The 15420-nt window shown below is 37.2% G+C and overlaps 3 protein-coding genes and 2 long non-coding RNA genes across 5 annotated transcripts; 2 read left to right on the plus strand and 3 right to left on the minus strand.

Annotated features, from left to right (window-relative positions):
* Window positions 1-470: 470 nt before the first annotated feature.
* Window positions 471-987, plus strand: LOC147929169 (uncharacterized). Its single transcript, XR_015577849.1, has 2 exons — window positions 471-606; window positions 954-987. It is a non-coding gene; the product is annotated as an uncharacterized LOC147929169 (long non-coding RNA).
* A 321-nt stretch (window positions 988-1308) lies between these two features.
* LOC104734911 (uncharacterized) lies at window positions 1309-2403 on the minus strand. Its single transcript, XM_010454591.3, has one exon. It carries the CDS (start codon window positions 2401-2403, stop codon window positions 1459-1461), a length of 945 nt encoding a protein of 314 aa, XP_010452893.1. The 3' UTR covers window positions 1309-1458.
* A 133-nt stretch (window positions 2404-2536) lies between these two features.
* LOC104734910 (uncharacterized) lies at window positions 2537-4834 on the plus strand. Its single transcript, XM_010454590.2, has 5 exons — window positions 2537-2696; window positions 3051-3200; window positions 3295-4082; window positions 4176-4263; window positions 4368-4834. Exons 1-5 carry the CDS (start codon window positions 2667-2669, stop codon window positions 4695-4697), a joined length of 1386 nt encoding a protein of 461 aa, XP_010452892.1. The 5' UTR covers window positions 2537-2666; the 3' UTR covers window positions 4698-4834.
* A 63-nt stretch (window positions 4835-4897) lies between these two features.
* On the minus strand, window positions 4898-6357 carry LOC104734913 (protein ATAF2). The gene is given in 4 exon segments (XM_010454594.2): window positions 4898-5238; window positions 5240-5515; window positions 5621-5901; window positions 6012-6357. Coding segments are annotated over 4 exon segments (828 nt in total). The 5' UTR covers window positions 6172-6357; the 3' UTR covers window positions 4898-5127.
* A 2644-nt stretch (window positions 6358-9001) lies between these two features.
* On the minus strand, window positions 9002-12291 carry LOC109128482 (uncharacterized). Its single transcript, XR_002034903.2, has 2 exons — window positions 9392-12291; window positions 9002-9233 (listed from the first exon to the last, which is right to left on the minus strand). It is a non-coding gene; the product is annotated as an uncharacterized LOC109128482 (long non-coding RNA).
* Window positions 12292-15420: the final 3129 nt, after the last annotated feature.

Consider the following 15420-nt stretch of genomic DNA (forward strand, 5'->3'; position numbering starts at 1 on the left):
GGCCACAACCATGTTGTTGTCTTGCATCCCGTATGTTATTGTTTTCTGGTTAAAAGAAATTGTAATTATGATAATGATACTCTTAGTCCTGAATCTTTATTTACTCAATCTTTTATTTTCGTGTGTGATTGTGTTTGCATTTGTAATTTTCAAAGTAAGTTTAATTGAGGACAAAAAACAGTCAAAATACTGTGTTCTACTTTGAAGATAAACTAGAATATATATTTTAAGTTTTAACTGACAAACACAAATTATTGTGTTTGGAACTATTATAGACTCTTTGTCTAAAAACAAGAAATGGACTTTAAAGTCTTGAGCATTTGTTGGATAGCAAAAGAAAGAATGGCCGATATAGAGTCGTTAGTTAGTGTATAAGATAAAAACGCGTTAAATTGGAATTTAGCTGGGTGAGTTGAATCCGACACTCCATTCTATTCCTGTATCTCTATAAATACCATGAATTCATGGAATGTAATTATGCAACAAAGAAAATCAAGTTAAAAATGGCTAAAGAGAAACCATATGTAATTGTTCTTCTTTTATCTTTGCTTCTATGTCTTTCTTCTCAATTCGGTGTCACGGAGGCCAAACGCTACCCCCACCCACGTCAGTATTTAACATCTCTATGCGTAACTGCTATTACCCGTTCAATTGTTTGAAGCTGTAATATACGTTGTGACTTGTTATAGCAAGAAACGGGTGTCAACTATAGCCTCGAATGTTTGCTTTTTGCGTTTGTTTTGTTTGTGTTTATATACTGATGAACACAAAAACTTAAACCTCTTAACGCAAAATTGTTTGAGTTTTTGATGGTTATGGAAAGCAAAACATAGAAAATTGTAGTTAGATGAATTTTTCTATTATGTTCATATACTTTTTGATCCACAAATGGATATTATATATACGTACCAACACTTACATAATGTTTAATTAACTTCTTTTTTTGGTTCTAGTCCCTATCAGGGTTCCAAATTCTGGATACGCTAATGAGTTTCCGGCTAGTCCACCACCACCCATAAGTAAATTTCTTAAACCGGAATTCAAAGCCATATTTGTCCGAATATGTTCAATGTAAAGTTAACTTGAGCATATTGTTACCAGGTATACCGCCGCCGGCTAGGGGTACACCGCACTCAAAATCTCCCAAAGGAAAAGGCCCATAAGTAAGAGAAGAAAGTCTACAAGAATACGAGGGGGAAGTTGAAGAAACAAATATATAAGGAGACGTACTAGAAGAGTCAAAAACTTTATTGTTGTGTAATTGTTACAAGTCACTCACATATGGACTTGCTTAGAATATAAATCTACTGTTATGAACTTCAAGTATTAGTCTATTTCAATGTTGTTGTCAAATCTTTCAAATTTGTATTTTAGTTACATATGCCTAAAAAAAAGATCAGATTTTGGTCAATGAGAAAGAAGATTACATACATAGAAGAAACAAAAACAATACCAAATTTACGCAAGGAAGAAGATGTCATCGGTCATCAACATCAAATACTGTAGAATCCGTAGAGGTGCGTTCCTGAAATCCAATTGTGGTAGTCTCAGCTCTCTTACTCTACACGACCCGTTTCCTTCTCGGTTCATGATCCGACCCGTATACACTTTCCTAAACAGATACACCGATCCCCCGCCGGTATTGCTACTAGTAGATTCCTCCGACGACGGATGATGATTCTCTTTCGTCTTGTAAATCGACCATCCGTTTGAAGCCAATGCGTTCGAGAAACTCTCCATCGATCCGATTCGTTTGTTAGCGATTCTCGAGAAGAGAGAAACGGAGCAGCAGTCCCAATTGCTAACGGATCCGGATGACGAGGCAGAGGAAGAAGATGTTTCCACGGCGGAAGCGGCGGAGGAGGAGGAGAAGACGAGTTTGAAGAGACCGTTGGAGAGGGAGACGAAGGATCGGAGGTGAGAGAGTGATGAGGCGGAGAGAGATGGGAATGAGAGCATCACTGCGCCGTTCGGGAGTGACCACGAGAGAGTCGACGACAGCGAAGCCGAAGAGGACCACGTCGAAGGTTGCGAAGAAGAAGAGAAAGGTGACGGCGACGGCGATTTCGATTCCCGCGGCAGGAATGAGAAGATGATGTGAGAGAGCGATGGTGTTGGGTACAAATCCATACCTAGATCTCTTGCTACTGTGGCTAATCGGTAAGTATCTGAGATCAATTCTCGTGTTGGAACGAAGTAGAGCAATGGGGTTTTCGAATTTCTCGTGTTCTTCTTCTCGGATCTCGATCGGGTTGTTTTTGATTGCTTGTAGGAGCTTAAGATTTGCCGGATGCTGGTTTCTCCTTCTTCTTCTTCTTTACCGTCGTTTGTATCACCGGAATTATGAGTCAGATTGAGAGTCTCGTGGAGGAGAAGAGATCGAGCAAGCTTTAGTGGAAGCATTTTTCTGGTTTCTGTGATCTTCTTCGTTGGGCTCTTTTTATTTCCTCTTTAGGGTAGCTTTTACCGGAAACCAAACATAACCGGTCGGTTTAAATCAAATAAAATACTTGATTTGGATCTCGATTGGTTTAATTCGGTCTAATTTGATATAATTTGTCCATCACAATAATGGCAAGTTTTTCCTTCCTTAACCCACTCTCGCCTTCAGGGTTTTAAGCGCCGACTCTGCGTAACACTTGCAGAGCTTCGATTCTTCTTCTCCCATGGCGGCTTCTGCTACATTAGTGCCTATGGTGTGTAACTCCTGCTTTTTAATCTTCTTCGTTTCGATGTAATTTATTCTAGTTTTCTACTCTTCCGCTTATTTTCCAGGGATTTTTCTTAGTTCGTCAGCATCTATCAACGTGTTTGTGGGTTTACGTTTGGGTTTCACATCACTAATGTATATCTTACATTACGTTCTATTTACTGTGATTCGGAGTCTTCTGATTGTAATTTTATGGATCTGTTTGTTATTCTGATCTCGTTGGAAAATTTTGTACGATCATGTAATGTTTGAGTTGTGCATAAGCTATAGATTGCTCGATTCCATAGTTTTATGCATTGTATCTGAATGTTAACTGTGAATAATTTTTGTTGACGGACAGGCACATGAAAGAAAAGTTGAGAATCTGAGAGCTTTTATGATGAATTTGGCGAATTCAAGAGGCTTCTCCCTTCCTGAGACTAAATTCTTCGAACAGAAACTCTTGGATCTGTGTTTATCCCGTACTCCTGATCATCCCACTTATTCCGCTGTATGTATGAAATTATGACATCTATTATGTGCAAATATACCACACACATACTTATCTCTGCTGTGTTCTTATGACTATAATAAATTTGTTTCAGATGATATTTGTTGCTATCATGGATTTGAATGAAGAAGGTGGCTCGCGTGAAGAAGCCATATCTGAGTTTATTAAGTCCAAGTACAAGAACTTGCCATTTGCTCACACGAGTTTGCTCACTCATCATCTAGCCAAGCTTGTGGAGAAAAGAGAGATACTTTGTGACTGCAACAACTACTGTTACTCTCTCCCCGGAGAGAAGAATAATACTGTTGTGTCCACAGATGCTGGAAATACGAGCGCTGTGATTACAGCGAGAAGTAATGATCAGCGTGCTGGGAATGAGGTTATGACTCTCGAAAGCGAGGAAGAATGTGTTGAAATTTTGAAGTCTGTGGATCATAAGGTTGATTCAGTGGAGAAACAGAGTTTGACTGAGTCTCAAACCAGCCTCCAACGTGAAGCATGTTGTGCCATTAACGTCACTGAAATAAGGCACACAGAAGATAATGGAGACAAAGCAGGTTTAAGGGATTCGACTGTTGAAACTACTAGGAGAGAGGGAGTTACTGGAGAACCAGAACTGGCTCTTGAAAATAGCGAGACTAAAGGTAAGATTGAAGCTAACTGTGAAGAAGGTGAATTATATGAAGTAGTTGTTGGGAAAATTGATGTGTTGGTAGAAGAGTCGGGTGAAGAAGGAATGGAAACAAGCTCAAAACAGAGAAAAGCAAAACTGTGCAGGACATCTAACACGATGAAAGAAGCATGTGTGGAAGTGAAGAGTGAAGCATATAAAAAACTTTGGGAGTGCCAAACCGAAGCATGCAACAATATCATTGCCCTAGAGTAAGCCCCAATCTCTTTTTGCCTGCTTTTCTACTCATCTTTGAATTAGCTGAAAGATTTTTATGTTCCTCTTCCGGGGTTGGAAAAATATAGGAAAATGCTGAAACAGTGCAGAGAGAAAGACCAGCAGAACACAGATGTTTCAGAAATGAATGATGTTTCTTGTTTGCCTCTATCAATGGTGAGGTCGAAAACCCCTGTTACTTCATGTCACTGATGTGTTTTTGAGCTGATGAAAAAACTAGTTCTAATCCCTTTCTGTTGTCGCATTTTCTATATCTACAGGAAAGCTGCAGAGAACTGTGGAAGGTTGCCCAAAAGATACAAAGCCAGCTATCTGAGTTCATCGATTCCCGTGATGAAACCGTGGTTCCATATTCTGAATATCCAGGAGGTGAAATCGAAGGAATAAGCAAAGGAGTCTGCAAAGAGGATGATCCCAAGATGAAAACTCCTTGTGGGATTAGTGGATCTGGAAAAACCTCCAAACAGCCTGAACAGAAGGGAAGAGATCATTGTTCACAAAAGAAACCACAGGTGAAGAAAACGAGAATGAAAAGACTCGGAGACATAGGAACAACAGCAGTGAGGAAATCGCCTCGCTTAAGATTATGAACCTCAAAATTTTCTTGTAAAGGTTAGGTTACATATTTTATATCAGTATCTGGCATAGGGGCATAAGTGCAAGATCTTGAAGAATTTGAATATTTTCATAGAAATTTGTCATGAAATAACAAGAATTTGCCTACTAATGAGACATGGATGCTAACAAGAATTTATATCAGTATCTGGCATAGGGGCATAAGTGCAAGATCTTGAAGAATTTGAATATTTTCATATAAATTTGTCATGAAATAACAAGAATTTGCCTACTAATGAGACATGGATGCTAGCACCTATAAACGTTCTACAATCTTTTTCTCCACTACTAACAACAACCAGGGATGAGTTGAGATGAGACTCTTCTCTCTGGCATATCATAACAGTACAGGCAAACAAGTTATAGTCTCTTCTGGTTTTTAACTCTGTGGAGTAAACTTCCAATTCAAGAATGGTTTCTGCTCAGGCGGATCCTGGAAGGGAGTAAAATAATCAGGCTGATACAAGAACTGGGGAACGAAAGCGTCAGGCTGCAACAACTCCATGGAACCAGCAAACAAGTTAGTATCAAAAGCTTCCAAAGCATCCTCAAGCTCTCCCCATTTAGGCTCGCTCTGAACCTCCCGAACATCTGGTGACACCACGCGACCGTGACCACCACCGGAACTACTCGAATCATCCTCTTGCAATGTCGGGTAAGTCGAGTCCGAAGTATCAAAAGGAGATGATGATTGATCAGCCATTGTCGTGGTCCTTGGTTTCTCATCGGCAGGGAGATACTTCTCCATAGTTCCTTTCTTGTTGTATATCCGACATAAAACCCAATCATCAAGCTGTTGTGTAACAAAAAAACAAACAAAGTTAATACCGAATCTCTAAAGAAGATTGAAACATAAAGATAAAGCTAAGAAAGAAGAATAAGAAGAAGAAAAACATACTCGTAGGTTGTTCTTTTTGTGAAGAGAAGCTGATCTATCGACATTAGCGAGACGATACTCGTGCATGATCCAATTGGTCTTAATCCCTTTAGGAGCTTTACCAGCGTAGAAAACGAGAGCTTTCTTGATACCCAACGTCTTGGGTTTACCAATCGGTTTATCAGCTCCGGTAGCTTTCCAATAACCGGTTCCAGCAGCCCGGTTAGGACGAGAACCGTTTGGGTATTTCCGATCTCTAGGTGAGAAGAAGTACCACTCTTTCTCTCCGTACAGAGACATCTCTGAAAATAAGCAGAAGAAGAAGAAGAAGAAGAAGAACAAAATCTCAAAATTAAAACAAACGAATTCTCTCGAAGATGGTTTGGCGATAAAGATGTAGTAAAGTTAGTACCTGGAAGGTCCCAAGGATTGAACTTGTAGAGATCAATCTCAGCGATAACAGGAGCTGAGATCTGCTCCGATGCGCATTTCCGACACAAGTAGAATTTGACAAGCTCTTCGTCCGTTGGATGGAATCGGAATCCAGCCGGCAAGTTTAGCTCCGCCTTCATTCATTCTCTCTCTCTCTCTCTCTCTCTCTCTCTCTCTCTCTCTTGCTTACTTCTTTCTTTGGGTTGGAAAAATTCAACTTTCAGCTGATGGATCTGAGTTTTTTTTTGTTTTTTTGTCTTCTTCTTCTTCTTCTTCTTCCTCTTCCTCTCTCTCTCTCTCTCTATGGTTTGCTCAAGATTGTAATCGAGGATATGTGAGTGAGGGGATGAAGGTTTTATAAGGACGAGAATCGCCGAAATTTTTTTAACTTTTTAATTAAAAAAAAAAAGAGATGACACGAGCGGGGGGAGGGTTATGAAGCACGTGCGGCAAAAATAAAACACGACCGTTTTCTTTTCAACGCTGACCGCAGCCAGCTGGATATGTATGTACGTGTCGTAAACTGATTGGATGTCGACTTGGGTAAAGCTCTTGTGCTGTTGTCATTGCTTTCGTCACTCGTAGATATTTGACCGATCCTTTTTTATTTTTATTATGTGTCAAAAACGTTAATCACCTGTGTCTCAGTGTATCTTATCGCTTTTGTTCCTTTTACTTACCACTAAGGTTTTGTTTTTTTTGTGTGTGTTTTGTATTTTTCTTTAAATATTTTTTATTCCTCAGCAGCCATTACTTTTATTATTGATGATATTGAAATGGAACATACAAGCTGTAGATAAGTCAGCATTTCTTGGGGTGGAAGTTGTGTATAATCATGACTTGTGATTGGATAGTTTGATGAGCTTCTCCCGCACCAGATTAGTTCTCCCAAGTTTGCGTCATGAACGATGACGTCATTTTTAACATTGCAATCGCCAATATCGTGTAGTAGTCGTCGGAATTTTTTGGCTATTTTATTTTTACTCTTTTTGATACGACTAATATCATTTTTTTTATTTATATATTTTTTTCTTACTACAGTCTAGATTTCTCGACTAATTGTATTTTTTTATTATTATATACTATTAAATTGAGTTTGCAATGAAAGCGTTATAGTTTGAGTTTTCCGAGTATATATATTATATATATATATATATGTGTTTACGACGAGAGAACTATTTAGCGACCACTAGTTAAATCCTTGATGATGAAGTACGAATTGAGCCGTCTTTTAATTAAATGGTGATCAATTTTAAATTCACAAGTTTGATGCGTGATTGTTTAGAAAAATGCACATGAATCTTCTACTAATTATAAAAAATCTGAAAATGGAAAGTTGAGGTAGGTGTGTACGAGGGACTGACGTGGGCTTGTTCCCCGTTTTATGATCATCACTTACGTTTTCGTATCATATAATTGAGTATTATTTATACTATGTAGGTAGTATGATACTATGATCTATTCAACATAATTAGTAAATAATGTTTTATAAGAATATGGTCATCTTTTCCTTTTACTATTATAGTTTTATAACTCCTTTAACCGATTAATAATGCAAACATGTTTTTGGATCAAACATGACCTTTTGTGTTTTTGTCAACAGCAAGGATATTTCTGTATTGGTATTAATAATTTAAGTTCATAAAGTCGTATCATTTCATAAACATTTTCAGTTAAATTAATTGTGCACTTACGACTTCTGTTTCCCCTAATTAATTACCTCCCCATTTTATAAGTACTTAGGAACACTAATGGATTTTAAAGGCCAACAGATTTATAAAAAAAAACTTGAAGAGAGTTTTGCGTTAATTTTTGTATTTAGAAACCAGGTAGCTAGAAGCCTAGAACCAACTTAGCCCGAGTGACAGATATTCGCAATTTGTATATAAAATCAAGTTATAATACTGTAGTATATAGGTCAAAAGAAAGAAAATCAAAATCTCGTTTATTTGTCGTTTTGGATGATAACAGTCAAGTCTAAAGATATGCCCAACTAAATAACTAATACTAATTAAGCCCCCCAAAAAACAAAAGATAATACCTAAATGCATGATTGTTCTTTTTAAAAAAAAATTGTTTTTCTATTATGAAAGTCAGATAAACTGTATCCGGACCTGATCTGAATTCAAACTTTATATATTATTTTGAACACTTGTTTGTTTTAGTCGCTGTGTGAACTGAAAAATAGGAAGCTTCGTGGAGCTTGATGTTATAGCTGCCGAACTTGACCTATACATATTTTTATGATGGATTTGTTTTGTCGTATATAGAAATTTATATTCGAATATGCTTGAGAAGTTGGATAAGGAGGGGACAAGTTGGGACCTCATTGTCGGAACTTACAACCCATCGTTAGTAACAAGCCAACAATTACTATCACATATATACTATTTCTCTATTCATATGACTATTTGTCTTATGCAATGCTCTATATATATATATATATATATATGACAATGACAATGTGTGACAATAGTCAAAATCATAACTATATAGCATGCGTTTGCAAGCCGTGGATTGTAGTTTATATATATTCTTGATTGGAATGTTTGAGTAAAGTTGAGTTTAATTTGGTTGGCTGAATTCGTGTAACCAGCTTACCGTATCCGTAAGAGTGATACGAAGAGTTTGTTATTAAGACAAGTTAGCATCTGGGTTACTAAGTTGTAAGATAGAGATTAAAGATAAGTTCAAATCTTGGATTGGTCTCTATATATAGTTTCTTATGCGAGTGATGCAACTCTTTAAGAATTTCTAGTGGATTGCTTGTGCCGTCGAAGCTGAGACGTAGGTGCGAGACTTGAAGTCGTTAAAACTCTTGTCTCTCAACTCTTGATTCGTGTTCTATTGCATACTCTGTTTCATCCCACAGCGAACATGATTTTCATGATGTTTAATTTCGTACGTGGTTGAGAACATAACGATTGATGCATAAGGACTTGCATACGTACCCAAAGAATTCGACTAACGTTTGTGGTGGAAACAATGTATTTTAAATGTCAAGTATCAGAAGTTTGAATATATTGTTTTGCAGCAATATTTATTTTTGTTGGGCAGCCATTAGAATATTATTTGGCCACTCAAAAAGTTATGTAACCAAAATAAATTAGAGTAAAAACTTCATTTGTGCCACACCAATAGGTCCCTCTGCCGCCATTCTCGCATAGAAAACGACCTTCAGTAATTTAAAGCAAGCCATGACCTGCAAGCCACATGATTTCATAAATTATCATAACCTTTCCAATAATAACCAAGGAAGAAATGAGCAAGGATTTGGAGGTAACAATCCAACAACATATTGAATCGACCTCTTCACCAGAAGTAAGGAGGTGATGTTATCAATTTTTACTGACTACTAACCTGGGAACATTCGTAAGAAGAATCCATAACATTAAGCCTCTGCCTCGCCTGTAATTCATAACAAAATGTCTACAGAAAACCCCTTAATATATGTACATGTACTAGCACACCCTACATTCTCCAGAATCACAACATTCATTCCAACCAAATTCTCTTAATGGCAAGAAATCTGATGCCGCGCTTACCATCAACAACGCTAACACACATACACCACGACCGTTGCTACCAACTAGTGTGGAAGAACCAACAAAAAAAAAAGACTACAGATCTCATCGTGATAGACTATAGCAGTTAAACCTTGAAATCCACGTAGCGTACAACAAAAAGAACTGAGAATCTTCAAAAATATCAGTCATTAACCAAACATTGCTGCAAAACTGAGAATCATCATCAAAGGTACAGAAAACAGTCTTCAAAATTAGTTGAAAAAGTAAGGTAACCCACCTTCAGAGAAGTGTCATCTACAGAGCTTTAACCACTCTAGCCAACTAAACCCCCAAGACCATTAAATAGAAAGGTGACAAAAACAAAAACGTTTTATACAAAACTCAAAAGAACATTCAACTTTACCTTGTCTGGCTGGAGATATGGACCAGCCCATAATTCGGAATCTATAGCACATATATATTTACCCTCAGTGAGCAGAATAAGACAATGCAACAAAGCATCAGATCTAAGAAAGAAAAAAACATAGTCTCGTAAAATCATAAAGAAGGAAGGGAGTATGGGAAACGGTCAATTGAGACGTGAGGCAACCCTCTGGAGGTGGAAGCTCACTTTTCGTTGATAAACTATAACAGTCTGAAGTAATTCAAAAATCAACAAAGACACAACAATCACAAGCCAAAGAAACCTAAAAATCAAACCCCATAAGATAAGTAGCTCATAACACTGAATCCACCAGAGATGAAAGCTTCAAATTCATCCCTATTGAGACAACCACGCAAAAGCTTGAAACTTTCAGTTTTTGCTTCCTCGGCAATCTACACTAGAAATAACAAACACAGAAAAAGCAACCTTACAAACTCATGATGTACAGATACAGGGGAGTGTAGGAAAGCAGGCCGAATTAGAACTTCCACTTTGTAACATCCAAACTCCTAAAACTACTGACTTCATCTCCAGCAGAAATGATATGCAGACTACAAAATCAGAAAGGCATAAACAAATAAGGGCAAGGAGAATTGATCACATAACAAAAACAGAAAAGACAAAAAACACCATAAGAATCTATATAAATGAAGTAATTCATATAAAGAGAATCTACAATCACAAGCATATATAATAAGGATTAGAAAGAAAACAACTAGGAATAGATGTAGCACAGAAAAATGGATAAATAAGAAGAGACAAAGTAGTAGCCTGAAATAACTATGATAAAGGCTTAGTAAAAGGTCAGGCCTAAGCAGAAATGCGTGCATATCTAAGAAGATGAGAAACATTATTGTTGACGGGAAACAACCAATGACAAGAACCAATCTTGTGAAACTCTCCACTTTCTCCGTCCAAAGCTCAATAAGTGAAACACACTTCAAAACCCAGAACAGGATGAATCAACAGATTGTGGGAAATCCAGGCAACCAGGCAGCTTTCTGCATAGGAGGAGTTCAGCCTTGAAGAGTCCTAAAAGACTTGAAGATATTCAATACAAATACCACTTTGGTAGACATAATCATCATGAAAAGAATTAAAGAAGTATATAATTACAAAACCATTAAAAAGGGATTTATGATCATCTTTCATCTGACTACGAGTAGACTAACTAAACTGCAAGGATTGGAGTAAAGTGATTGATAAAAAAAATTCTGGAAAACACAATAAAACATAGATAGCAGATATAATACTAAAAAGGAAACGTATACCAATTGAGATCAATCCAAGGCAACCAGTGAGGAATTATTCACAAAATAGAAAAAGTCAACCACACGGCATAGAATGATAGAAATCCAATAATCAAACCACAGGAAAAAAAGTAGCTCATGGAACCTGAATCAACCAATCATGGAAGCTCCAATGTAGACTTGATTAACAAAAACTCCGATGCACAGATACATGGAAACCTAAGAAAGCAGGTCGAAACAGAACCTCTTCTTCTTCCATCATCCAAAAAGATAAATGAATTCATACAATCAGGAAAAGCAAAAAGAGAAGGGGGAGAAAAAACTAAGCAAATCTCCCAGGAAAAGGGAAGAAACTACAAAGGAGGTTACAAGGAAGACTAGGTTAAAACCTGTTTAGGAGAAATTTATGATCATCTTTTATCCGAGTATGTGTACTCAGCAGAGAAACGGAAACTGAGAGTTAAGTAATTGGTGAAGAAAATCTGGGAAACACAGACACAGTGGAAAAATTATACACGCCAACAATAGTCAATATATATATACGATAGTAACCACAAAGACGAAATTATACACAAACGATCCTTCCCTCCAAAAATGCATGCCTGTTCTATACAATCTCAATCAAAATTTCTCAAAAAATTAGAAAAGACAAACATCAGGTAAATAGGGAAATTAACACCCTAAACATAAAACAAACAAAGATAAGAAACAGCCAAAGAGGTAACAGGAAACCACGAGATCAAAGACATCTTAAACAGAGACAGAATAGAACTACCCTCCTATGCATCCTCAATATATACCTATAATAAAGGGTAGCACTTCACATAAAACCACCGTCACAAGCATGTGAGAGTAGGATCAAACAACAAGCATGTAAGAGTAGGATCAAACAACAAGCATGTGAGAGTAGGATCAAACAACAAGCATGTGAGAGTAGGATCGAACAGTAAAAATAGATGTAGCATGAAAGAAAACACCAACAGAGATAAAGGGGAAGAAATTACCAGTTAGTAAAAGATCAACAGCTTTACTGATCCATTAACAAGTTCAAATATTGTTGAAGAATCCCTAGTGGCACGGTCCAAAACTGAGGAACCCAAAATTCAAACAGTTTATAAAAACAAATAGATGACTGACACATCCCAACGGGATAGAGGAAAGAAAACCTGAATAAACCACGTGTCTAGCCTTCTGGATCAGAGGATCTCATCTCAGACTTAACAGACCTAAGAGACCTAAAAATATTTTGAATATATAAACTACTTAGAAGGACAAAGTATAATAACAAACATGTTAGGAAGCACAACCACCACAAGGCAGAGAAACCCAAAAGATGAGAATTACAACCAACAGAGATAAACGGGAAAGAACCAGTTAGGGAAAGTAAGAAAGAATATGGAGCACGAGATGAGATCCTCAGAAGCCTAAAAAGATGATAGCCGAGAGGATCCAGCCTCGACGCACTGCAACAAACAGAGAAGATATATCTAGCTTAATAGAATAATAGAAAACATATCTAACCAGACCTATAAGATGGAAAAAGGAACGAATACTGAACATCTTTCACATGAATAAACCACATGTACAGCCTTCCTCAGAGGAGCTCCATCTCAGGAGACCTAAGAAATTTTCAAAAAAACTACTTGAACAAACTTCATTAACAAACTACTTGCACCATAATTTGGAGGGACAAAAGAAAGGAATACCTGAATAACTTTCACATGACGAGCCAGTCTTTTGTATTACCTGCAAGATATAAGAACAAACACACCAATTACACAACCAAAACAGAGGGTAAAAATATAAAATAAAGATACCTGAATGACATAAAGGACACGTTTGACTTCAGAATCCCTTTGGGATTAGCCTGTGTTTAGACAGAAAAAAAAACAAAGGAACTTAGCAGCACCATCATCAATTTAGATATAAGAAGACATGAGAAAGATACAAATGGGAAAGAGGAGGACTACCTGAATACACCACATGTGCAGCCTTGTGCCTCAGAAGAGATCCGACTTAGCAGACCTAAGATGAATTTGATTTCTTCTCCAATTCTTTACTTGTGATCACCTTATTCGAAGTAGCCTGTGATTAGCCAAAAAAAAAGAAGAACCTTAGCAGCAACATCATCAATTCGGATAAATGAAGACAAGAGAAAGATACAAATAATGGGAAAGAGGAGGACTACCTGAATACACCACATGTGCAGCCTTGTGCCTCAGAGGAGATCCGACTTAGCAGACCTAAGATGAATTTGATTTCTTCTCCAATTCTTTACTTGTGATCACCTTATTCGAAGTAGCCTGTGATTAGCCAAAAAAAAAGAAGAACCTTAGCAGCAACATCATCAATTCGGATAAATGAAGACAAGAGAAAGATACAAATAATGGGAAAGAGGAGGACTACCTGAATACACCACATGTGCAGCCTTGTGCCTCAGAGGAGATCCGACTTAGCAGACCTAAGATGAATTTGATTTCTTCTCCAATTCTTTACTTGTGATCACCTTATTCGAAGTAGCCTGTGATTAGCCAAAAAAAAAGAAGAACCTTAGCAACACCATCATCAATTTAGATAAAAGAAGAAAAGAGAAAGATACAATTGGTAAATTGGAGGACTACCTGAATACACCACATGTGCAGCCTTGTGCCTCAGAAGAGATCCGACTGAGCAGACCTAAGAGACTTGCACCGGCCATAAGTTGGAGGGACAAAAAGATGGAATACCTGAATAACTTTCGCATGAAGAACCAGCCTTTTGTATTATCTGCAAGATATGAGAACAAACACACCAATTACTCAACCAAAACAGAGGGAAAAAATAGAATATTAAAACTACCTCAATAACATTATGGACACGTTTGACTCCAAAATCCTTTTGGGATTAGCCTGTGATTAGACCAAAAAAAAGAAGAAAAAAAAAAAAAACCTTAGCAGCACCATCGTCAATTTAAATTTAAGAAGGCAAGAGAAAGATACAAATGGGAAAGAGGAGGACTACCTGAATACACAACACGTGCAGCCTTGTGCCTCAGAGGAGATCCGACTTAGCAAACCTAAGAGACTTTAAAATAAAGAGATGTTAATTACAGAAAAAACAACTTTTTCAGGTGAAGAACCAGCCTTTTGTATTACCTGCAAGATATGAGAACAAACACACCAAATACTCAACCAAAACAGAGGGAAACAATAGAAAATTAAAAGTACCTGAATGACATTAAGGACACGGTTGACTCCAGAATCCTTTTGGGATTAACCTGTGATTAGACAAAAAAAAAAAAAGAACCTTAGCAGCACCATCAACAATGTAGATATAAGAAGAAAAGAGAAAGATTCAAAGAGGAAAGAGGAGGACTACCTGAATACACCACATGTGTAGCCTTGTGTGTCAGAGGAGATCCGACTTAGCAGACCAAAGATGCATTTGATTTCTTCTCCAATTCTTCACTTATGATTAAAAAAAAAAAAAAAACAGAACCTTAGCAGTACAAGCATCAATTTAAATGAAAGACAAGAAAAAGATACAAATGAGATAAAGGAGGACTACCTGAATACACCACATGTCCAGCCTTGTGCCTCAGAGGAGATCCGACTTAGCAAACCTAAGAGTCTTTGAAAAAGAAGGAATACCTGAATAACTTTCACATGAAGAACCAGCCTTTTGTATTACCTGCAAGATATGAGAACAAACACACCAATTACACAACCAAAACAGAGGGAAAAAGTATAAAATTAAAATACCAGAATGACATTAAGGAAACGTTTGAATCCATAATCTCTTTGGGATTAGCCTGTGATTAGACAAAAAAAAACAAAGAACCTTAGCAGCACCATCATCAATTTAGATATAAGAAGAAAAGAGAAAGAAACAAGTAGGAAACAGGAGGACTACCTGAATACACCACATGTGTAGCCTTGTGCGGCTAAGAGGAGATGATCCGACTTAGCAAACATAAGAGACTTTAAAATAAAGAGATGTTAATTACAGAAAAAAAAAAACAACTTGCACCGTAAGTTGGAGGGATAAAAAGATGGAATACCTGAATAACTTTCACATGAAGAACCAGCCTTTTGTATTACCTGTAAGATATGAGAACAAACACAGCAATTACTCAACCAAAACAGAGGGCAAAAATAATAAAGTTAAAATACGTTTTGACTCCAGTATCTCAGCAGCTTCTAAATAGCC

This window comes from Camelina sativa, chromosome 13 (genome assembly GCF_030686135.1).
Source record: "Camelina sativa cultivar CO46 ecotype springtype chromosome 13, ASM3068613v1".
Taxonomy (NCBI): Eukaryota; Viridiplantae; Streptophyta; class Magnoliopsida; order Brassicales; family Brassicaceae; genus Camelina; species Camelina sativa.

Excerpts from the sequence above, each read along its gene's own strand:
- LOC104734910 (XM_010454590.2), top strand. The coding sequence starts at position 2,667 with ATGGCGGCTTCTGCTACATTAGTGCCTATG. Across the intron at positions 2,697-3,050 it reads CTGCTACATTAGTGCCTATG|GCACATGAAAGAAAAGTTGA; the intron begins GTGTGTAACTCC and ends GTTGACGGACAG. Across the intron at positions 4,083-4,175 it reads AACAATATCATTGCCCTAGA|GAAAATGCTGAAACAGTGCA; the intron begins GTAAGCCCCAAT and ends GGAAAAATATAG.
- LOC104734911 (XM_010454591.3), bottom strand. The coding sequence starts at position 2,403 with ATGCTTCCACTAAAGCTTGCTCGATCTCTTCTCCTCCACGAGACTCTC.